The sequence below is a fragment of the Galeopterus variegatus genome, unplaced genomic scaffold (assembly GCF_000696425.1).
Source record: "Galeopterus variegatus unplaced genomic scaffold, G_variegatus-3.0.2 Scaffold4003, whole genome shotgun sequence".
NCBI lineage: Eukaryota > Metazoa > Chordata > Mammalia > Dermoptera > Cynocephalidae > Galeopterus > Galeopterus variegatus.
The window spans coordinates 34,204-58,298 of NW_007730114.1; the positions used below are offsets into that span (position 1 = coordinate 34,204).

Genomic DNA, 24,095 nt, shown 5'->3' on the forward strand with positions numbered 1-24,095 from the left:
GGGAAAAAATGGGGAGTTGGGGCTTTTTTTTTTCATGAAAAAAAAAAAAAAAAAAATCTGTAGCAAAGAAAAAAGGGAGTTGAGGAAAAAACTGTAACAGTAGATCCAGGTGGTTGCCAAGTTCAATGTCAAATTCAGAACCAGTGTGGGAAGGTTCCCTGAAGGCCAGTTCACAGACCTGCACCCAGGACAAAAGTAAGGCCCTTATGACACCTGCAACTCTTTTGTGAGGTGCTTTCTTTTTCCCTCTCCTATGAGCCAAGGTCTTCCTCAGAGTTTTGTCCTTGGCTTTTCTTTTCAAGCTGGTTTCTCTCCAGCATAATCTTATGCACCCCTGTGGCTTCAACTATGCTCATGAACTGCAAGAATCTGAAAAAAAAAAAAAAAAAAACCCCTAAATGTTCAGCAATAGGGAATTCATTGGAAATAGCTTAATTATTTATCAGTGAAAAAGTTTGAAAAATTCTGCTCAATTACAAAGTAATATATGCAGCATGTATAAAATAGTATGAAAAGTATGTACAAAAAAGTGTAAACATAAACTGAAAGTATCAGTTTTTGACCAGTTTGCATTCAGTGCTTACCAAGAAGAATGAGGCTCATTGAAAATTATTGAGAATTAAAAATAAACTATTAAAGCTATGAAAATTCCATATTAATATATTTATTTGTTATATTAATTTTTATAACAAAAATAATTGACGCTTATGGTAAAAAGTAATGAAGAAATATATACAAGTCAAACATGAAGAATATACATAGTCCTACTCGCTGGGAGACCACTGCTGTTAACACAGTGCCATGTATCCTTTCTGCGCTCTTCCTTTGCATGTCTATTCCATAGCATTCGTTTATTAAACAGACCCTGCCATGTACCAGACACTGCTGTTTTTTTGTTTTTTGTTTTTTTTTCCTTTTTGTCTTTTTTCATGACCAGTAATGGGATCGCAACCCACGGTGTCCTGCCCGTACCGCGACCGGCAACGGGATCGCGACCCTTGGTGTCGTGCCCGCACCGCGCTCAACCAGTGAGCGGACCGGTCTCTATATGGGATCCGAACCCTCGGCGGGAGCGCCGCCGCACTCCCAAGCGCCGCACTCTACCGAGTGCGCCACCGGGCCAGCCCGACTACTGTTTTGTTTTTTTTTTAAGGGACTTTGGATAAAAGACTGGACAAGACAGGTATATTAGTCTGTGTCTGTTGCTTATCACAGAAATACCTGAAACTGGGTGATTTGTAAAGAAACAATATTTATTGCTTAAAGTTTTGGAGGCTGGGAAGTCCAAAGTCCAGTGAACACATCTGGTGAGGGCCTTGGTGGTGCCGGTGACTCTTCACAGCAGTGCAGGGTGTGACATGGCGGATGACTTGAGTGAGAAAGAGAGAGAGAGAGAAGAGGAAGAGTGAGCACACTAAGCTGCTCAGTTGCTCTCCTTTTAATGCCATCAGCACCATGCCCATAACCACCATTAAACCATCAATAGATCAATCCACTCACTAGGGTATGACCCTCACTATCTAATCTCCTCTTAAAGGCTCCACCTTTCAATTACCATGATAGGATTTGCCACCCTCTTAACACTGTCACAGTGGGGGTTAAGTTTCTAATACATGAAACTTTGGGGGATATAAATTCAATCTATAGCAACAAGAATGGTTGGGGGGAGTCTCTTGCTGTGGTGGAGTTTATGCCTTGATTAGGAGAGATAGAACAAATAGGAGATAATTTCAGAGAATTATAAGTACAATGATGAAAATTAAACAGGACAGTGGTCTACACAATAACTGTGTGTGGGGGGGGTGGGGGTTACACTAAATAGGATAGTTAGAGAAAACCTACAAGTGGGTGTTTGATCTAAGACATGAATGATGAGGAACACCTAGGCGTGTGAAACGCTGGGAGAAGAGCATTCCAGCCAGATGGAATGGCAAGGACTGGGGCCCTGAGGCAGGAAACTTCTCTGAGGACTTGAAAGGATGCCTGTGGCTACAGTGTAGACTTAGGGGAAGAGTGAAGTGAGATGAGGTGGGGGAGACCAGATGACGTGTAGGCCGTGCTAGGCTGGATGAGGAATTTGTTTTTTATTTGAAGTGCAGTGGGAAGCCGGTGGGGCATATGCAGTAGAGGAACAGTAGGATCTCATGTACAGAAAGATTTCTCTGGTGGGTGTGTAAAGAATGGATGATAGCAGAGAAAGTAGAAATTGTGTGCAATGAGGAGACTGTTGTAGCCGGCCGCATGAAACCTGATGGTGCTCAGGCCAGGTGGGAGCAGTACAGAGGGAGGAAAGAAGGTGCATTTGAGTTGGATTTTAGTGGGAACATGACTTGCTAAGGGATCCACAGAAAGGGAGACAAAGAGGACTGGGGGAGACTTCACACCTTGTATTTGAAAACTGGGTGGATCCTTGGTGCCATTTACAAAAATAAAGTCATAGCTGTATTGTTTTCTAACCTGCCAAAATTCAGCTTTTACTGGTGTGATCTGAGCAGGAATAGTAGACTTGAAATTAATTTAAAATAAGCAGAAAATAAATCTGAAAAATAGGCATAAATACCTCAGGGCACATAAACAGTACAAAACCACCTGTGGTACTCCAGAATTGTAATAAGCAAAGTGCTGATTTGAAATGTTCACTTTTTATTAATTTTTTTAACGACATAACTTAGAGTCTTATCACATTTACCTCTCTACACCTTATCCCTGTTGTCATTTATAGGAATATGTGTGCATCTTCTTGCTGGTCATTACGTATGGAATGTCTGTTGGCCCCTCAAATAAAAATTATTGTTTTCTTTCCACTTAAAGTCTATATCATCTTTTGGGACCTCTGCCCATGGTAATGTCATCACAGTATGTAAGTTTGTCAAAATAGATGCCTGTGAATCATTTCCTCTGATACATCATATCCAGTTGATACCAAAAGTCTTACTGATTGTGACAGATTCTCAACTCTAATGAACTTATATATAAAGGGAAAGGGAAATCATTTGGTTAACGTAACCAAACATGAAGAACCAGGCTTTGGAGATGGCCCAGAACCAGGAAATCAGATGCTTCTTATCTCTGCTCCCCATCCTCTCTGAGAAGATTTGTCTGCTCAGTCAGGGATGGGGCCCAGTAGCTCCCAATCACATATTTAAAGTCCTGGGTAAGAGCTCTGATTGGCCCAGCTGGGGTCACCTCTGCAGTGAGGGGAACTCTGACTGGCAGCTCCCACTTGCACCACGGAGATGAAGTAACAGGAAGTCAGTTCTCCAACAGAGAGAGGAGAGGGGCTCTTGGAGTTAGCGAGGAGAGATAGGTAGAAAATATCTGTAATAGATACTCATGACAGGAGGCTTTCAGGTGGCTTTTTTTTTTTTTTTTGAGGTTAGTAAATAAAAATGGCTAAATCCAGGTTACAGTAGGACAATATAACTAACATTTGTATAACATGCATTATTTCATCTGAAGCTAATAAAACTAATAAAAACTACCCTTTGAGGTCAGTATTATTACCTCACCAATGAGAAAACTGAGGCTCAGAGACATTTAGTGAATTGCCCAAGATCACACAGTAGCGTGTGGCAGAACTAGGGTCTGAACTTAGCTCCTCTGAAACCATCTCATCCTTTAGGCTCTTATTACCTGCATTGTTGTCAAGGGATACCGAGTGCTCAGAACTGTTCTGAGCAGTGACAAGGGACTTTATTCTTGGAAGCCAGGTGCTATTTGATGCACTGCGATGGACCTATAATAGCTATTGATTATCTTAAATTTCCAGGGAAATCACAGTGTTCTCTTTCCCTTACACATTGGACCATGTGTTCTGAACATGATGAACGTGATATCACATTGATTCCTTTCTGTGGCTCCCCCTGTTCCTTCTAGGGCAAACAGTATACAGGTCATTATTTTTTGTTATAGAGTGATAAGATATAGACAGGAATCAAAGAAAATTTGTTTTACAGGATTATTGTAGAAAATTTTTGTAGTAAGATAAACAAAGTCCTGTTGCTATGGGAAGCCCACAGACATTGCCTTTCTGTAGAAGGCAGATAGGAGAGGGAATGGTACAGAATGCTGGTCCTCTAGTCAGGCATACCTTCCACAGCTTCACTTAACCTCTTGGAGCTATTTCCGCACTTCGGTGTGTGGTTGATAACAGTACCTGCTTCATAGGACAATGTATGTAAAACCACTATGCTCAATAAATAGTTGCTATCACTACTACTAATAGTGATAGTAGCAGGTATAGAAAGTGTGTCAGAGGTATAGAATCTGCAGGAATATTGGGCAAGCCAGGGGGTTTGATACTTATCTGAATATTTATTTCAAAAAACACAGGATTCTTTATAATTCCATAGTTGATATTTTTCCATCAGTGCTGATAAAAATCCATACTTCATGGAGCTTATATTCTACTTGGGAGAAACAGAAAAGAAACAAATAAATATAAAATGTTGCATATCTGATGGTGGTAAATTAAGTAGGGAAGGATTTCAAGGACACCTTCTAGGTTGAAGATTAAGTTTCAGTATTTCAATAGCCCCATGACCTAAAAAAGCATATCACTCACATGGCAAAAATATTTCCAAGCCTCAGCCACGGGTTCAGGCAGGTGTCAGTACAACATTCACTACAGAAAGCATTCGAGCAAACCCTTAAAATTCATCTTGTCTACCTATGGTTTGTATTTTTCATCGATCCCTTCTCCATTTCCACTAATTTCCTGGGCTCTCTTATAGTTTCATCATGTGATGCTTAACGTTCGTGTTGATTTTTCTCTTCTGCTCTGCCTCTTACACTTGCCAGGGTAGGGCTGACACCTCACGAGAGAGGAATTGGCTCTGTGATGTGGGGTTGGAAATGGTGCCGCAGATGGTTCTTTCTCCAGTGACAGTTCTCTTTTCCCTGAATTAGGATCGATTGGCGGCCTCTTCTTTGCAGTTGGCATCGCCCAATATGCCCTGTTAGGATACTTCATTCGCTCCTGGAGGACCCTAGCCGTTCTGGTTAACCTGCAGGGAACAGTGGTCTTTCTCTTGTCTTTGTAAGTAGTTTTTCCTCTTAGAGTTTTAATTTAATAAGGCAAAGGAATGACTTAAGAGGATGCTGGTCAATGAGCGGCGTTATTCCTTTTCAGGAGCTTGCCTGCACTGGCTTTGGTGAAGAACTAAATTCTGCACGTGCTCCAATTCTTGGCAGCTCCTGGGAAGAGAGATGCTTAATTTATGCAGAATGCAGGTATCCCTTTTTTAAAGTAACCTCTCAATGGACTGCATTTTAACTTTCAAATTGTTGGTATAGGGAACCAATTTCTTTTTTAACCTAATGCCTCAAGCTTAAAGATCTTCAGGCTGGACCAGATCATGTGCTAGGTATGTGACTGAGGTATGATATTGTAGAGCAATGTATTCATATTGATTATTTGACAGCTGTCCATTCTACAGATGAGTATCATTTCAGAGCCTCTAAATGTGGACTCTGGAAGAGTCTCAGATAGAAGAGAAATCTTTAGAGTGCAGGGGCTCAAAGCTGTAAAAGGATGATTCCCTGGTTAGGGCAGGTTTCTGCAAACAACTCTTCAAGGTGTCACACCGGGGTGCTCTAAAACACCCAGATGCAACAAGGTGAGCCACCAACATAGGCCCGTTTCAGCAGGAGTTTTAACGTGATGTGTGAAAAATTTTTCCTCTCTGAGGTATCAGATCTCTAATTTTAATCATTAAAATCTTCAGAATTAACAAAATTGTTAGCCAATGGTACAAGCTTTCTTCCATGCCATAAAGTGAGGGAGACCTGTAATAGCATTTTAATTCAGATAGCTCTCAATTTTAATCATTAAAATCTTCAGAATTAACAAAATTGTTAGCCAATGGTACGAGCTTTCTTCCATGCCATAAAGTGAGGGAGACCTGTAATAGCATTTTAATTCAGATAGCTCTTGAATTTAGTAGCTCTTTTTCAGGTTCTAAACTGAGATTTGGTGGGGACTGAACTGAAATTTGTTCTTATACTGTCTTTGAGAGCAAGAGAATTGTTAAGTACAAAAATGAATAGAGTGGAAATAGTTAACCTATATTAAAAAGCCAAAATTTATTAAATGTATTTAGCTATGTGAATTTGAGTAAGGTAATTAGAAAGGGAAACTAACAATATTTTATTAGCTTTTTGTATCATAAATTCCTGAAAGTAATAAATGGGTGCCTAATATAGTACCTTGAATTAATAAGCATTCATGTAAATATTGATGAATAAATTAATTTTCCTTTCAAATATTTAATAAACCTCATGCTTCTCCATCCAGTCTGGCTGTCATCTCTCCTTCAACAGTAGCGAGACTTCAATGGATGATCGGAGCCGTTCTGCTTTTTTTTTTCTGAACGTGTGGTCTGCGTTAGTTACTGCTTAGTTTTAGGTGGGAATGTCTGCTCACTGGGAATGAATTTCAAGTCATGAAAAACAGAAAGCAGAGGGAAAAGAACACATAAGATTTAAATACATACTTACTCCATGAAGCCTAGTGTGTAAGGCTTCCCACAGTCTGTCCACAATTTGTCTGTGCTGATTTCTCCCATCTCATTCCCACACAATAAATTCAAGCACACTCAGCTGCTAGTTGTTTGCAGTGTGCACCTGTGCTTTTCTGCTCCAGGCCTTGACTCAGTGCTGTGCCTGCTCTTTCAACACCCCTCTCCCCATTTCTTCTTAATACCTCTGAGTATCTTAATTGATACTCAGTCATCCCAGTTTGCTGTAATGCCATTCACCCAAGCTTTTTATGGTCCACTACAAGTCGCTCTCCTCTTCTGAAGTCCCAGCACCAGCCCCCATCCTTCCAGTGGCCCTTGTGTTTGTGCCCTGTACTGGACCTGTCTCTCCTTTCTAAACTGGGAACTCTCAACAGCAGCAGGCTCTTTTCTCCCTGATCGCATGTCCCCCAGCACTGAAGCCCAGGGCCCTCTGCACACTGGCTCCTTCATGTCTGTTGTATAACGTTGGCACAAAAACATTTGGAATCACCTTCAGGATTAGCTATCAGGAACATAAGAAGTCACATTATTATAGTCATATCTTGTTTGTTTACCAAAAACATGTTCATCTAGCTTAAAAATTCCTCATTTTTACAGTACATTAATTTGAGTAGTTTTATTTATTTATTTACTTAAAATCAATGGTCCCTTAATTTACAAAGATTTGCCACCTTTAAGGATATTCACAGAACATTTTTGAGCAGAGGTAACATTGTTAGGTGAATATTTTAGCTTCTGAAGGTGACCATGCACAGCACAGGGGACCACGCTGCAGTGTAGAGGGCAGTACGTTCAAAGGCTTGCTTTTTCTTTTGTTTTGTATGAATAATCTGCATGTGTTGGAATTTATATTCCCTATCCATCCACTGGCAACTAGGTGACCCTTTGTATAAGTAAGCTTACTGGCCTGCCAAAATGCAGAGAAATATTAGGTGCTAAGTTTGCATGATCAAGAGAAACCCTTTCCTAAGTAGAAATAGTTTTAACTCAAATTCCCAAAGCCTGAATATCTCTCAAATATCATCTTTAAAAATGATTTATAAAGCTTACAAAGTAATTTCTGTTGCTTACAAGCAATTCTGAAAACACAGAGAGGCCTAAGGAGAGGGGCAAATGACTTACATTACCCAAAGAAAGTGGCTGTTAATGTCTTGGCGTATGGGAGTATTTCAGAAAGGTCCTGGAAGAGCAAAATTAAAAGATAATATGAATCTTTCCATGAACTTTTTGAAATATCCTCATATTTCCTATTGGTTCTTTTTTACCTTTTCCAATCCTGCTTAGTTTTAATTTTTATTATTATATATTTTCTCTATATATCACAGTAGTCTTCTTTTATGTTCTTTTTATTTGTGTTTAGACTTAATCAGGTAGTTTTTCCATAGTATCTCATACGTGGCCCCATTGATCCATCTGAGGATCTGCAGTCCTAACTTCCAACAGAACAGTGTTTTACTTGATCATTTACTTCCATGTCAGTAATAATAGTCAAACAGCAATGAAGAAGTAAATAAAGGGATTTTTTAGGAGGTTGTAGATGGCTTTTGTTCCTGCTTTTGTTGATAATCAGATGTTGTGTATGAATATTCTTTTCCCCAGTAGCAAAACGCTTGGGAAAATCCCTGCCTTGTTTCTAACATCTTCTCTCAGCACCTATTACATTGCTGTGTACAAAATGAAAATATTCAATAAGTGGTTATTGATGGACTGGCTGTCCATTAAGTTTCCAAAGCCTGTACCATTTATTGCTAATATCCTTATTGAAAGGCACAGCAAATTCTGAAAAGCACCTTAAGTAGCCAATATTATTCATCCAAGTTTCATATTAGGAAGGTAATGGCAAGTTAGATCATAAAATACTTGATGTCGTATTTAGTAAATAAGGTTTCCATGTTCCTGCCATGGCTGTGTCTCTGACAAGTCCTCTAAAAGTATATGCAGAATAGTGAGGAGGAAGAGAGATACGTAATATTTCACCCTTGAAACTGTTTGACGATATTCGTGGCAACATAATTGTTCAACACTGTCGTTATATTAGAAAATAACTATTGTAACTGGAAGTTAACCAGAAATAACTATTATTCTTTAAAGTGCTGGGAGTTCAGGAAATATCCTCAGGACATAGTAAACATAGTGTGTCAGATGGTGAATATTTTGAAGCAGTAAACATTCAAAAGTAGCTAAGATATGATAAACTCTTTCATTTCTATGCGTAGTGTTAAAATAATCTCTACTTTCAAACATAACACTATGTTAGAAACACTCACTTTTTTAAAACTTATTTTTTATGATGTGATAGTAAAGATTTCTATCTTCTTTGTTAGACTTTTTCGGAACTTAAAAAAACCAGTATCTCTGTAGTATTATTCTAGCAACCCTTGGCTAAGATTTATAGCCGTATCTCTAACCTGTCCTTTATGAAGAATTTATATTATTCAGTACTACTGACTTAATTTCCCATTCACATATTAAAATTCATTTTAAGATAAATACGTATTATTTACCTTTTTTTACTGCTATTTTGAAAGAATATTCTTGGTTTCCACTGATAGAGTAGGCCACTGTTTAACACTGGCGTGCCGTGGAAAGTAGCCCTCGCTCCCCACGTATCATTGGGAGAATCAAGCTTTCAACCTAGCATGGGATCCAGTTGTGGCGAGGGAATCCACGTATTGAGTGGGTGATTTGTCTCTTTCCTGTGGACATGTACCTGTTTGAATACACAGCCTTTAATGACATCTCTTTCAGATTCATTCCTGAATCACCTCGTTGGTTATACTCCCAGGGTCGACTGAGTGAGGCCGAGGAAGCACTGTACCTTATTGCCAGGAGGAATCGCAAGCTCAAGTGTACCTTCTCACTCACACATCCAGCCAGCAGGAGCTACAGGGAGACTGGAAGTTTCCTGGATCTGTTCCGTTACCGGATCCTCTTAGGACACACTCTGATCCTGATGTTCATCTGGTAATTGTATCTAAGGAGTGTTTTGTTGGTCTTCAACTCGGGTTGCTAAATGTCCCTTGATAATCTCTTCCTTTTTCAGAGTGACAGAAAATTTTACCTCTTTGTCAGCTTGAGGTTGTTTTCCCCCAAACAAGGCCCCTGTCCCTAAGCCCGGGTGGTGTGTCTGTGTCTGCTTTTACAGCTCTCTCTCTCAAGTGGACAGTATGGTGCCTGCTGTGAACTTGAGTGGGTAAACATCAGAAATACATCTTTGCTCACAAAATATTTAATGTAAATATTTAAGCCTCCCTTCAAAAAAATAAACAAACGGGGAAAGTAAACAAGCATAATAGAAGCAGAAGAGTTTCTAAATAGGACTTTGAAAATACCTACCTTTGGTTTTGGCATCAAGCAGTTCGATGGCACATTCTGGTTGTAATGCTCTGTGCTACATTTTGTGAGGCATTCCCACTCACTAACTCACTGAGGTGGGCTAAATGTTATCCTTGTATAGGTGGGATCCCAGACCCAAAGCCACATGTGCAAATCAGTGAATGAACTGATTAGCACTCCCCAAACCTGCTTTCCTAGTTGTTTGGCATATTCCCACCTGCCTTTCAAATGCTCTCAGCATTAATGTAAGTTGCAGTCTATGGTTCAGTATGGTTCTATTTAAAGAATGAAGTTTTAGAAAGGGTAGAAATGGATGGGCATACAGTTTGTGGATTGCATATGTGTTTTAACATTGTACATTCTGCTAAAGCACCATCAATGTTATTTGGCCCAGTATCAGGCATGATCAGTATATACCTACTGGCCTAAAGGGTTGTTGTGCTATACTTGCCACGAATGCTGCATGGAAACCTACATTTTCATGTGAGGATAAAGGAAAGTGATTTTATGGGAAAATAGTCTTATATATAAAGCTAAAAAGGACAGTAGTTTGAGAATAAGAAGGTACAAAGATATTTTTCAGTATCATGATTCTCTTTCCTGCCCAAGCACTGGCTGCCACCTGTGTGGTCAGGGGCCATGTCACACCACCTGCTGCCTTCCCCCCAGAACAGTACAGAGCTGGGAATATCACAGATATATAATAAGTGTTGAATGACGGACACAAGCTTGGAGACATGGAGATTAAGGGAACATTTGAAAGCCAAATGTCACAACACAGCCTAGGAGCTACTAATTTGAGGATCTACCTATTCAAAAGCAAATACAAAGTACATTCAGATACTTAAGGCTCCATAAAACTCTACATTTGCATATCATATAGACAGGCAAGTCCTCTGCCTTGGGGGAAGCATCTACTTCTTGGAGATTATATACTGTTTTTATTTTTGTGTAAGTTTTTTATTTTTTCCCAGATATGTTATCTTTTGGGTCCTGGCCTTCAGTGGATTAAAAACACCTAGACTTACAGCCAAGGAGTCTGTTTCTGTTTATTTTATTTCTTACACAGCCAAAGGAGCTCTTCTCAAATTCTTCCCCTTGGGCTCAGAATGTTAAAATACATGATAATAGAGATAATGTCGTTCCACATATTGCCATTCTTTTTGAAGATGCTGTAAAATTCTAAAATTTTTTCTATGCATCTATCATTGAAGGAAGCCTTAACTGGGGGGTAAAATTATACCTCTGTGTTTAACATCTGTTCTTTTGGTTATTTCTGACAGTAGTGTATTTTTAAATAGTTCTCTGATGTCCTAAATATACTGTTAAATATTATGCAAGCATTTTAAATTTTGTTTGGGGCACATAAAAAGATTGAAGTGATTTTAATAGCAGTAATTATGTATCCCAACAACGAACTCTGCCATGAAGGTGATTTACAGAGCAGAGGCCAAGCCTTGGGGATGATGAGGACTTCCTTACCTCATGTTCTTCCCATTCTCTCTCACTGCCAGCTGGTAATTCTTCCGTTGTCCTGAACTGGCTTTGTTTATTCTTACCCTGACATGATACCATCACAGCTTGATTTAAATAGGTGTGTGTGTTCATGGCTGGAATTTCTTCACTGGAATTTCTATTGTAAATGCAGAATAGACACAATAACACAGACAACCCATTAGGAAATAGCATTATGTAAGAGGAGGACGTCTACTGCAGGTGGAAAGGATTCTTAAAATATTTTCTAAAAAAACATGGCTTTAAATTTGTTTAGTCTTCCGCTGACATGCAAAGCGCCTAGGGGACAGGGAAAACAGACAACTCAGTGTCACCTTGCATCCTTACATGTGATGTCCTGGCTACAGTACTACTCAGCATCCTTAGTATGTGAGTGACAGCTCTGTATCTGTAAGAAGTAATGGGAAGTGGTTGCTGCTTCTGGCGTACTTGCTAGGGAGGGATGAACTACTCACCAGTCCAGTTCCAGGGGTTCCTCTTCCCTCCTCCTCATCCCTCTCTCCCTGAACTACTGTAAATAGTCTGAGGCACTTGGCCCCTCTGTGTTTTGGCAGAGATGGGAATAAAGTTTTCTCTTTCCTTTTTGATCTCATGATAGCCACAGCTCATTAAACTTTTAAGGAGAACTAAAGGGAAGCATGAGAACCTCTCTTTAATAAACACTGGTCAAACTGAATTGCAGAAGCATAAAAACTCATAAACTTAACAAAGCCAAGGTTTTTTACTGCTCATATAGGAATTTATGGTTTCATAAATGTATTCATATATTAGTAAAGCCCAGTTTCAGGGTTTTGGTTTTGCTTGTTCTCTTCTGTTTTGTTCTGTTTCTAGTAGTGCAGATTGCTAGGCACAGAAATTCCTATTACCACCTTCAGTCTGTTTGAGGAACCCTGATGTGGAGCTTCAGGTTGGCACTTTGATTGGCTTAGCTCCTCAGTTCCTTAGTTCCCGGGCTGCAGAAGACAGGCCCAGTGACTAGCACAGTGGCTAGCACCCAAGAGGCACTTGCTAGTGTTTGTTTCTGGAACGATGTGCATAAATAAATTAATGGATTTTCAGAGGGCTCTTCCCCAGTTGATCCTCTAGATGATTCTGCCTCTGTAGTGACCCTCGTCTTTTCTTTCCTGTTGGGTGTCTATTGCAAGTGCACCTGCTGAATGCAGGGTAGGGTTAAGACCAGGGCTGGGAATGACTGGGAGTGACAGGGGGTTGTAGTGCCAGTCATTTCTGGCCTACAGGTGACCCAGAGAGGATCCAGTCACTTCACAGCCCATGTTCTCAGTACCATCTTCTGTTGATTTCTTCGTGGTAGTTCTTTTCTAGAGTCATTTTGATAATGTCACAGCAACTGCCTATGGCCAATATTCCATAAATTGTTGAATTAAATAAAGTAAGAATAGGGCCATTGTCTTCTATTAAACGCAAAAATTTTTGCTGCAAGCACAAACAATGTCTTTCGTCTTTCAGGGGCTGGCTGTCCACTTGCTTTATCTGAGGGTGCTTCAAGAAGTTCATGGAAAGATTCATATTATCTTTTTAAGTTCTGTTTTTTCATGAACTTTTTGAAGTACCCTTGTATAATGTATAGACATAACTCACATCATTTCCGAATTGTTGAATTAAATAAAGTAAGAATAGGGCCATTGTCTTCTATTAAATGCAAAATTTTTTGCTGCAAGCACAAACAATGTCTTTCGTCTTTCAGGGGCTGGCTGTCCGCTTGCTTTATATGAGGGTGCTTCAAGAAGTTCATGGAAAGATTCATATTATCTTTTTAAGTTCTATTTTTTCATGAACTTTTTGAAGTACCCTTGTATAATGTATAGACATAACTCACATCATTTCCAAGACCCCATTATTTTTTGGTTTTTCCAATATAGAAATTTAGATTGAGATAGAAAGGTTAGTGAGAAGTCAAACTTATTACTCGTAGCAGATGGCATTACATTAAACCAATATTTGAATTTTCTCTGGAAAATTCTTATGTGCTTTTTCTGTTGTTGTTCTTGTCATTTACCTCCTGGTCCTTTGACCCCCTGTTGCAGGTTTGTGTGCAGCTTGGTATATTATGGCCTAACTCTGAGTGCAGGTGATCTAGGTGGAAGTATTTATGCCAACCTGGCCCTGTCTGGCCTCATAGAAATTCCATCTTACCCTCTGTGCATCTACTTGATTAACCAAAAATGGTGAGTATTGATGAATATGAAGTGTACCATAGAGAATGTGCATGCTTATATACTTAAATACCTAAATATTATTGTCTTTGTCTGTATGTAGTATCTGCTAATAATAGTAGTAGTGATTAGAGTTTTTTTAGGCCCAAAACAGAATTAATTTTTTAGTGTTGTATTTTTGAGTTTCATGTTTTCAAGTTTTTATATAGGTTTTATATGGGTTTTAATCCAATATTGAATATGGAAATTCAAGATAGTATTTAATATTACTATTTGAGGGTTTTTGAGTGTCAGTGTGTAATTTGTTAGTCCCAAGAGACAGGATTATTAGCTCTGTGTAGATAGAACTTCATAAACCTAATTAGTAATATTTAGAAGTTCTTATAGGTAGACAAAGTGCTGAAGGAACTAGAAAGACTTTTCTTAACTCCTAAGACTCACTTTACTTTGCTGAGGGGAAGACTGTATCCTGCTTTTGCTACTCATTGTCTGTGGGCACAGTTTTGAAATACATTTTATAGAGCACCCTTCCCTCAGTTTTTCTAGATCACTTCTGTCCTTTAACCCCTGACCAGGGCAGCGCAGAATCCCACTCTGCGTGAGATGAGAATCAGTTAGATTGTGCCATTTCTCGTTCTCCAGAAATCATCATTCTAGCTAAAAACATGCTTCCTTTAGCATTGCACTTGATGTTGTTGTCATGATGTTTTAGCTTAGAGCATTTTGAAGAGCAGGTGTGGATTCTTTGGAAGGACAGGTACGGATTCTGTTAAATTGAAGGCTTTTCTCCCATGTGGTGTTCCCAGCTAGCTGCCTCTGTGAGTGACTGCTGCTTACCATCATCATGGCCAAAGTTGGGTCAGACATCATATTCAGAAACCTTTGTCCAACACCCCCAGTTGTGCCGGATGCCCCTCCTTTGTGCTGTGATGACTTCTTGTGCATATCTCTTGACGACAACTTCAGGTGTTATAAGGAGGCTGTCCATGGGAGTAACCATGTCTTCACATCCCTAGTGCCTGCCTAACATACTACGTGTCACTTGAAAGGCATTCGATACTGAATGTTAAATTAAGCAAAATGACAAGGAAAAGAAGATTCAAGACCTTTCCTGTATAGCCAGAGTCAGGATTAAAATCTGAAACAGAGGGAAGGATTGTTGCCCTTGGGATCAGGCAGACCTGAATTCGAATCTAGTCTTAGCCATATGTTATTTTTATGACTTTAATGAGTTCCCTCACCAAGCCTCCATTTGTACTCATCCTCAAATAAGGGATTATAAAATTCCGCTGGCAAAATTTTTATCAAAATTGCAAGTAATATTAAAGTTCCTATCAGAGTACTTAGCAGATTGCCGGCCCCCAGGAAAGGGAGACCTATTAATGTTAATATCTTTCTCCTGAGTCTAGAGTTCTTATTTGAAAATTACTTCTCTCAACAAAGTGTGCAATACATTTCACTTAATTCTGATCCACTAACAAGAAGTGTTTTTCTGTTTGTGTTTTTAAGAGAGGGAGATTTTTTTTCTTTTTTATAGAGTTTAAAACTTTTAACTCCATAAGATTCGAGAAACCAGAAAATGAAATGAGCTAAAGGACTTCATTTTTCTTGGTTCAGTTTCATTCACTAGAAGATGGAGACTATAACAGTATATACCTATGCGTTTATTATTAGGATTAAATAAGATGATAGATGAGGAATACATAAAAACATATAAAACAGTGCCTGGAACGTAGTAAACACTCATGAAATAGGTAGAATGAGTCTTTGTTCTCTTCCTGCACACATCATTTAATCCTGCCATCTAGCAAGTTTTCCTTTGTTTCATGATAATTATTTATGTCCCAGTCTCCTGATCAGTCACATTTGCCACCAATCTTTCAGAAAAGATAAAAATATATAGTGATATTGAGGACATTTAAATAGGAAGGTTGGGAAAAAGGAGCAGATGAACTTATAAGATTCTTAAGAGAAATGTGTAATTTCTTTCTGTTATTTAGGTTTGGTCGGAAGCGGACATTAGCAGCATTTCTATGCCTAGGAGGACTGGCTTGTCTTATTGTAATGTTTCTTCCAGAAAAGAAAGGTATGCCTTCAAATTTCTGCAAAGGTTTTGAACAGCACTTTTATTACAATGAATCTCAGTGTAGTAGAGAAAGGACCATATGCTGTGCTTCATTTCTGTGACTGCAGATTATTTAGCAATTGTGTGGGGTATAATGGGCCAGATTCTTTCCATTGCCTCAACTGTTCTCTGGGTGAATAATGCACTTCGAGGTGCACTGTTAATTCTTTCACGCTATTAAAATCCCATCTGGGGTGTCTGGGATGTAGTACCGGTGATTTTAGAGTTGTTTATTTGATGAGGAGGAGGACTGGTTAGTTCTGTACAGAAAGAAACCTCGTCCAAGGCTGCAAATTACACTCCTCATTCCAGACATCACAGGATTGGAGATCAGAGTCACTGGTCCTCAAAGGTGGCTTTGCCTCCCCTTAATATCTTCATCAGTCCTCACAAGGCACCCTGATAACAATAACAACAGCAACATCAATAAAAGTAACATTCACTGTTTGTGATAGTGGATAATCTCTTAGTCTTGTATAAAGCATGAATAAAATGTATTTCAGAAACTTTGTTATTTTTATATATTTGTAGCCTTGCTGTGCAAACACTGCTTTAGAAAAGGTCTTTTTGGCATCCTCATCTAACTTGATTACTTCCCCTATATGGAGATGCCATAAATACAGCCTTTTTTTGCACTAGTGCACCTGAGGCCTGCCAGCTGTTGCACTGGAACCTGGTTTTGTCAAGTGATTTTCAACAAGGAGCAGTGGGTCCTAACAACTCTCTGCTACTGGGGCATATGGTATGGCAGAAGCCCTGTTTGGGGGGCTTTGCTATTTTGATAAGGCTCTGTTATGGAGCTTCCACTCCTGGGAATCGTTATGAGGTGGTTCAACATAAAGTTTTGATAACTGCTGGAAATGCATGATGAATTCATTTCCTGGCTGTGCATACCATGTACTAAATGTTCCTTTGGTAAATTGCTTCTCCTTGAAGTTCGGTTGTGCCAGTGTCTCACTGAATACCCTAGGGCCATGTGTTCTCCTTGTTCTGTAATCCACCCACGCACCTATTCTGAGGTTGGTTGCTGCCTGAAGTTCTATATATTGAATTCAGAGTGAACTTTGTTCACTGCTTAGAGATCTTACCCAATATTTAGGTGATTTTCATGAAATCATGGAAACTAGAGAATTAAGTTTGCTCATTTCTTATTCTCTGAGCAAACTGGTGTCTCTGCTAGTGCCAAGTAGAGGAGAAACTCCTCAGCTATTGCTCCGCTTTGGGCTTTGTAGAACTAGGTGCCCAGTTCTGTCTGGGCAAGACAGTGACAGGCTTCAGATCATTGTAGCTTTATGTTCAGCAGATTTTGATGTTCATAGGCACCCTGGGAATTCAGTTCTTTTCCTCCTGATTCAAAGGGTGCCTACAGACTCCATTGGAAGGAACATAGGAGAAAAATTCCAAGCATCAGATGGGGTGTTAGATTGATGTGAGCACTCTGCAGGTGTGTGGCTGGAGCCAGCTCCCCAGACATGCTATGGCTGCAGGTCTCCTGGGCTCACGTGGGAGACTTCTTCCAACCTTGGATCTTGTGGATATTTGGATGATGAACTTTCTTTAACACACCATTTGAATTCACATTTCAGAATGGTAATCTTCTAACCTATAGTTGAAGATGTGTAGATTGTCTCCGTACAGTTTGAAAGATGCCATCCTCTATGAGTTGAAAACAATCCCAGAGGCCATTTTTAATCAAGCAAATGTGCACATTTTTGTTTGCTTCAGTGCCACCCACTACCCTTTCCTGATTCATTCAGTTTTCTGGAAAATAATTGATGAATTTAATTTGTCCTCACTATTGGTTTAAATGAAGAAGTTGTCAGATCTCAAAATACCAGAAACATATCTTGTGGTAAATGCTGAAGGCATAATTCTTTTTTCCAGAAGCACCTCATGGCTTAAAAATATATATTCAGTACTTAAAAGAGGTAACATCTTCCAAATAGCCTGGCAGAAGAGGTGAAAGCAGCCCCAGATGGTTGAGTTTGGTGGTGCCTGGGCCACTGTGCTCAGGACATCTTTAAAGCAGATGATAGCAGTCAAGCAGGGAAGGTGAAATTTATTTTTCAGAATAGGGTGTATTATGTGCCTCTCTCCTTAGAAGCAGAAAGAGCATGAACACAGATCCCTGTTGTTGTCCTTCTACTTATTCCACAAGTGTTTAGTGAACACCAGTGTGCACAGTATATGGGAGGTGTTATGAGGAACACAAATACAGACAAGAAACAGCCTTAGCCTGAGTTAATTTGAAATATACTTTGGGCAGATAAGATGGAAAAGTAAGCAACTATAAGGGAGGTTCTGAAGCATGCCAGTTGAATGGATTGGAAGATGGGGTCAAAGGAAGGAAGGATATTTCATTTGAGTTATTTAAGGGTAGAGTGATTTGTATGAGCCATGCAGAATTAAGGATGGGGACAAGAATGTTCTATTTGGCAGAAATGTCAAGGAGAGTGAGAGGCAATTACATTTGGTGATTAGAACATCACTGTTGACCTTCAAGAGTAGGAGTTTCAGGAGATGATGGTGTTGGAAGCCAGATTGTAGTTAGTTACAGGGCAGGTGCATTTGAGGAAATGGAGTGGTGGGCATTCATTGGAGATGTTTCACCGTGAAGGGGAGGAGGTACCACAGAATCAATGAGATTTTTTTTTCCTTATAAGAAACATTGTTATTTTGAAGGTAGGGGCAAATGGGTTATTGAAGGGGAGAGATTAAACATGTTTGAAAGGGGAAAATTAAATTGTAGAATGCCAGAGCACAGTGTTAATAAAGGAAGGAACCATAGGATAATCGATAGTATTTTTGATAAGGAAATGAACCGGAATAAAGTATATTTTTGCATTTTATATAAAAACTGTATATTAAGAAACTCAAGTATCATTACTGATTAGTAAGTCAAGTGAGAAGTTGGGGAGGAGGAAGGATTAAAAGTAATTCCATATTTAGAGTCTTGATCTTTAAAGAACATTTTCTTATATTTTCCGGTAGTAATTTAATGGGATTGTTTCTTCTCAATGGAACTCCTTGGTTTATACCGAGGAATGCAAACTGAAGGTAAACACTTTTCTGGAGCTCACCTCTGCTTCATATCTATCAGGGCTTATCATACTGACCACAGTTTTACATCATTTTTTGAATAGGGTTGCGAAGAAAGGACAGTCAAGTCACACCCTTGGTAGATGAAACTTACAATTTCCATGAAGCTCACTTACTATAGTACAAAAGTTTTCAGGGTGCTCTGTCACGCAGGATTGAGTGCAAGTTTCATCACATTTGATGACACCAGTGTGTAAGATTTCACAGATAGAGCCAAAACATTGAGAAACTATTTGTGTGTGTGTGTGTGTGTGTGTGCCTACACTTGCAAATGTGTGTTCAGTTATACTACCTCACTGCCATTTGAGATCAGCATGAATGCCTGTTGCTCCTTCAGAGTGAAATGTGTCATTTAAAGGAGTTGTTCCAACTGCAGACCTCACAGATGTCACCTTGTCCTCCTCAGCCACGGGTGTGTCTGCGGTGGTCAACAGCCATTCCCTGTCCTTGCTCGGGAAGCTGACGATCAGCGCTGCCTTCAACATTGTTTATATCTACACCTCTGAGCTTTACCCCACGGTCATCAGGTATGTGTCTCGGCAGCCACGTGCTCCTTCACATGGTCCACGTTCTGTTGTCCAAGGCTGCCTCAGCAGAGGTAGGGTTCTCATTCATCCGGAACACGGTCAGTGTGGGGCTGCAGCAGGTCGCAGGCACTGGTAAGCTCAGAGCTGTCTGCAGAGTGCCCTCTGCCTGCTCAGCTGAGGAATGCTCTGTCATGGCAGAATGCCCTCGGGTACATCATGAGAGAAGTGCTCTACACTACACGTAGCCCATCGGCTAAACAGTACTCGGATGCTGTTTTTATTCTGGTGGATTTCGTTTATTCAGTCACTCATCCTGCATCAGGCACATCACAGACAAGGGGAAAAGGCTCCTGTTCTCACAGAACCTGTGTTTTAGCACAAAATATGCACATTTTTAAAAAGATAACTTCACATTGTAATAAGTGAATATTATGTTTGAAAATTAGTTGTTAAACATGATTTTTAATGACTAGGACATGCTTATATTGAAAAGAACATATTGTGTCCTAAATTTCTCCTCATAAAATAAGTCTGAAAACAAAGCAAACCCAAATTTGAAGGGTAAGGTGCAGCTTAAGCTCTGCAGAACCACCTCTGTGGTCTGGGCTAGTGTTCCCTTTCCCAGTCTTTTTGAGGACATTCCCAACTTGTCCTTCTTTCCCATATCCAAGGAAGAAGCCTCATAGTTCTTTCTGCCTATTAATTTAAAATCTCTTTTCCCAGTAGGTGATCAGATTGTCTGATTGCCTAGTCATTTCCTAATTGTTTCTGTAACCTGCTTTTTCTGTCTATTGGCTATAAAACTAGGATGACAATTTTGTCCAAACTGGGACACTTTTGAGAGCAAATGTGGTCGTTATTAACAATTAGGCTGGGATAACAGTGACGTGTGGTCCCCTGCCTACCTCCCTTACCATTCTCTCTCCCTCTCTCCCGCTTCTGTCATGCCTATACTCCTTGCTTTCCTGACAATATGTGCTCAGTCAATTCCTATTTATATGCCTGACCCTTTCATAGTTAATTAGTCGAGTTTAAATAAATGGGCAGACTTTTCAGATCTGGCTTTCTATAGCTATATTAAGTGATAGAACACCTAAGACACAAAAACTCATAAGAACATTTTATAAGAAATACTCAAATGCTCATTTCTGCACCATCTTCTCTAGCTGTACTATCCAGTATGGTAATTTCTAGGCTCACGTGGCTATTTAAGTTTAAAATAATTAAAATTAAATGCATTAACAATTCAGTTCCTCGTCCTCACTAAGCCACATTTCAGGCACTCAGTAGCCTCATATGTTTAGTGTCTTTCATGTGGGGCAGTGTAATTATAGAACATTTCCAGCATCATGAAAGTTCTAGTAGGCAGCACTGCTCTATAGGAGCCCACTTCCCCCCAGAGTCTTTCAATTGTCCCCCTGGAACTTACTGATTTTCTTTACTTATGCCTCAATTATAGAACATTTCCAGCATCATGAAAGTTCTAGTAGGCAGCACTGCTCTATAGGAGCCTACTTCCCCCCAGAGTCTTTCAATTGTCCCCCTGGAACTTACTGATTTTCTTTACTTATGCCTTTCAGGAATGTCGGGCTTGGAACTTGCTCCATGTTCTCCCGAGTCGGTGGGATTATTGCTCCCTTCATCCCCTCACTGGTTGGTTTGTACCCCCTAGTTTTGTTTTTCTTCATTCTCTGCTTTGGAAATGCTTGTACTTTTGTGTAGAAAGATGTAATGAGCAGATGCTATTTAAGATGACTCTGACGCAAATGTGAGCCTTGTGCCTTTTAGGTTAGGAATCTAGTTCTTTGTGGGAGCAGCTGGACTCTTACCAAGGATTCTTTTACTGATTTTTTTGTTCGTCTGTGTTCATTGGAGGGTCAGCTAATGCCAGTGGGCCCTGTTCCTGTCCTCACTCATCAGTCAGTCAATCAGTAAATATTTATTAAGCTTCTGCTGTGTGTCGGGCTCTGTGCTAAGCACTTTATGTATATTACTGTATGTAATACTCAACAATAACCATATGAAACAGGCATTGTTGTTACCCCTATATTAAAGATGAGAAATGCTGCAGAAAGAGGTTAAATACCTTCCCCAAAGGCACACCACTTGGAAAAGAAAATTAGAAGAGAAATACGCCTACTGGTGTGTCTGTTAATATTTTGGGGGGATTTTCTAAGTTTCATAGTCAAAAGAAAGGGTGATAGACTATATGACAGCCCTAAAGTTCTTCCAGTCTTAAAATGTTCAAGTTCTGTAAAAGAACTCAGGTCTCTCCTTGGTCTTATCTGTGACTTTCCTACCCAAGAGTCATTGAAAGGTTATTAGACTTGATGCGGGACTTGTAAACCTTTTCTGTTGACAACTTCTTTATTCAGGCAGCTTAACTCACCACCTCCTAATACAGGATGTCTCTGAAATGCCATTGTAGCCTTTCCATTTTTTGTGTTGCAATACACTTCCATTTTCTGGGTATCTGTCTCCATATTTCACGCTTAATTTTAGGTCACAAGTCTTATGGAGTCATACTAGTTTCATGTTTTATTCTGCAAAATGTGTCTGACATTAGGTGTTCATTGTTAAAGGTATCTGACTTTGGATGGCTATCCTAGAACATTATCGTACCCAGCACTCTGTCTCTAGTGATCCTTGCTAAGTTTAGAAGAGGAGAAAGTGTTGTGTCCCCTTGCTTCAACAACACACCCACAGTGCTGGACGTGTGGTTGCTTGTAGGTGGCTAGAGATGAGAGTCTCCTCCTCTCTCCCCCTCTCATTACCTCTCCTGCTCCGTCGTCTCTTTGCTTTTGAAAAATCAGGAAAACATTGTCTGAATAGTGGACCTACCCACAGAATTTGTAAGCACCAACTAGAAGATCATAAAGCTCAGCACCTCCTGTGCAGAATTCTAGAGTGTTAATCAGCTCAGAGAGGCCCCCAAACAGCATCCTTCAAACAACTGTTTTCTGTGTTGTTGTTGAACCCGTTGAATTAAATTTTCCTGAGAATATCTTTTTCATCTCTGAAGCAATTGTCTGTATCACCAGCCCTTAACATGTTCAATTTAAGTAGTCTACAGACTGTATGTATGTTGTTGGGTTCTTTCTTTTCAGAATTTTTATACCTTCAATACCCGGGCCTCTCAGTTATGGCACTAAGGCGTATGGAATAGTTTGGCCGATTCCAGGGTTGAGAAATTTAATGTTCATTGTCAGTAAATATTTTGTGGTGTCTCTTATGTGACGAGCATGTGGAGATTGCTGTGTTATAAGCTCCTCACCTGGAGTGGAAGCTGAACACCAGATTTCCTGTCAACTGGCCATGTGGACTGCCCTGCTCAGATCTAGCCATGGCCTCCGCTCCCACAGTCCTCACCCGTGCATATGTGAGATGCACATGCCAGTGTGTCTTTTTATTTCCTCACCGCCGTCTCCATGTGCCTGAGGAATCACTCTGTGATTTCCCAGGGTGGTTCTCTGTGTGTTGTCTAGTGGGAAGGGATGAGCTTGACTGTGACCCTGGCAGTTTCTCAGTCATGAGACTGCTGACGTCATCTGCTGAGGAGGCTAACGCTGCGTGTGTTTGTTTTCATTCCACACTCTGTCCCCACAGAAGGACGTGCAGTGGTCTTTACCCTTCGTTGTCTTTGGAGCCGCCAGCCTGACCTCGGGCCTCCTGAGTTTGTTATTGCCAGAAACCCTTAACAGTCCGTTGCTAGAGACGTTTTCTGACCTTCAGCTGTATTCATATCGCAGGCTAGGGGAGGAAGCGTTGTCTTTGCAGACCATGGATCCTCCACAGGTATGGCGGTGCTTTCCTTAATCATTCACATCTACCACTTGGATGATGATAGTTGTTGAAAAAAAGAATGTTTGGGTTAGATTAAGTAGAACTGAGTGATACTGTCAGAAAACAAAGTTGGGATCTAACAGCAGCTGATTTTCAGAGAAATAAAGATGACAGATGATTCATTAGCTTTCTTAGAACACTTTAGGGGCACTTCTTGGGGGAATAGATGTTATAAAAATACATTTGTCAGTTGAATAGCTACAGAGTAATTTCCATTTTAGGAATGTCATGACATCGTTTTACTGCCCTCTTCTCCTTTCCTGTTTCAGTCTGCAGACAAGGAGAGCACTTTAGGGAGCGACAGTGAGCAGGAGGAAGAGTTTTACGATGCAAATGAAGAGACTCAGATGATCAAGTGAACAGCCTCGGAAGCAAAGGATCATCTTTTATGCCTCTGGCTAAGGCAGGTTCTCCCATGAATCTTACGAGAGCCGTAAAATGACTGGCTTGGCCTGAACATACATGGGTGGCACTCAGTGTGGACTGATTCTTTTCAGGCACAAAGGAAGTTGGAGAAGAGATTTCATGAGAGACAACATCGTGCATTGAGGGAATAGTTGTTAATTTGTCCAAAATTTCATTTCAGCTCAGAATTATGACCTCTGGCCACATAGCTCAAATTCACATTCCAAATTGGTAGGCTGATTTGTTTCTAGAAGTTTGATCATGTTGCTTTTCCTTCATTGTGACCTAAAAGCAGATGTGTAAAAATTCTTACCATTTTTGTGACATAAGATAAACTATCCTCAAGATTTATCTTTAGGGCCGGCCCGGTGGTGCACTGCTACAGTGCGCCGCTTGGGAGTGCAGCGGCGCTCCCGCTACCATTTTTGTGACATAAGATAAACTATCCTCAAGATTTATCTTTAGGGCCGGCCCGGTGGCGCGCTGCTGCAGTGCGCCGCTTGGGAGTGCAGCGGTGCTCCCGCCGAGGGTTCGGATCCCACATACAGAC

The 24,095-nt window shown here is 40.2% G+C and overlaps 1 protein-coding gene across 1 annotated transcript in view; it reads left to right on the plus strand.

The window, feature by feature from the left end:
* Positions 1-23,537, plus strand: part of SLC22A15 (solute carrier family 22, member 15) — a 27,797-nt gene extending 4,260 nt beyond the window's left edge. The window contains exons 3-10 of the mRNA XM_008586496.1: positions 4,909-5,038; positions 9,270-9,485; positions 13,418-13,558; positions 15,547-15,632; positions 19,177-19,297; positions 20,878-20,950; positions 22,904-23,092; positions 23,410-23,537. Coding sequence (XP_008584718.1) covers positions 4,909-5,038; positions 9,270-9,485; positions 13,418-13,558; positions 15,547-15,632; positions 19,177-19,297; positions 20,878-20,950; positions 22,904-23,092; positions 23,410-23,499 — 1,046 coding nt within the window. The 3' untranslated portion in view covers positions 23,500-23,537. The remainder of the gene's footprint in view (positions 1-4,908; positions 5,039-9,269; positions 9,486-13,417; positions 13,559-15,546; positions 15,633-19,176; positions 19,298-20,877; positions 20,951-22,903; positions 23,093-23,409) is intronic.
* The last annotated feature ends 558 nt before the right edge of the window (positions 23,538-24,095 follow it).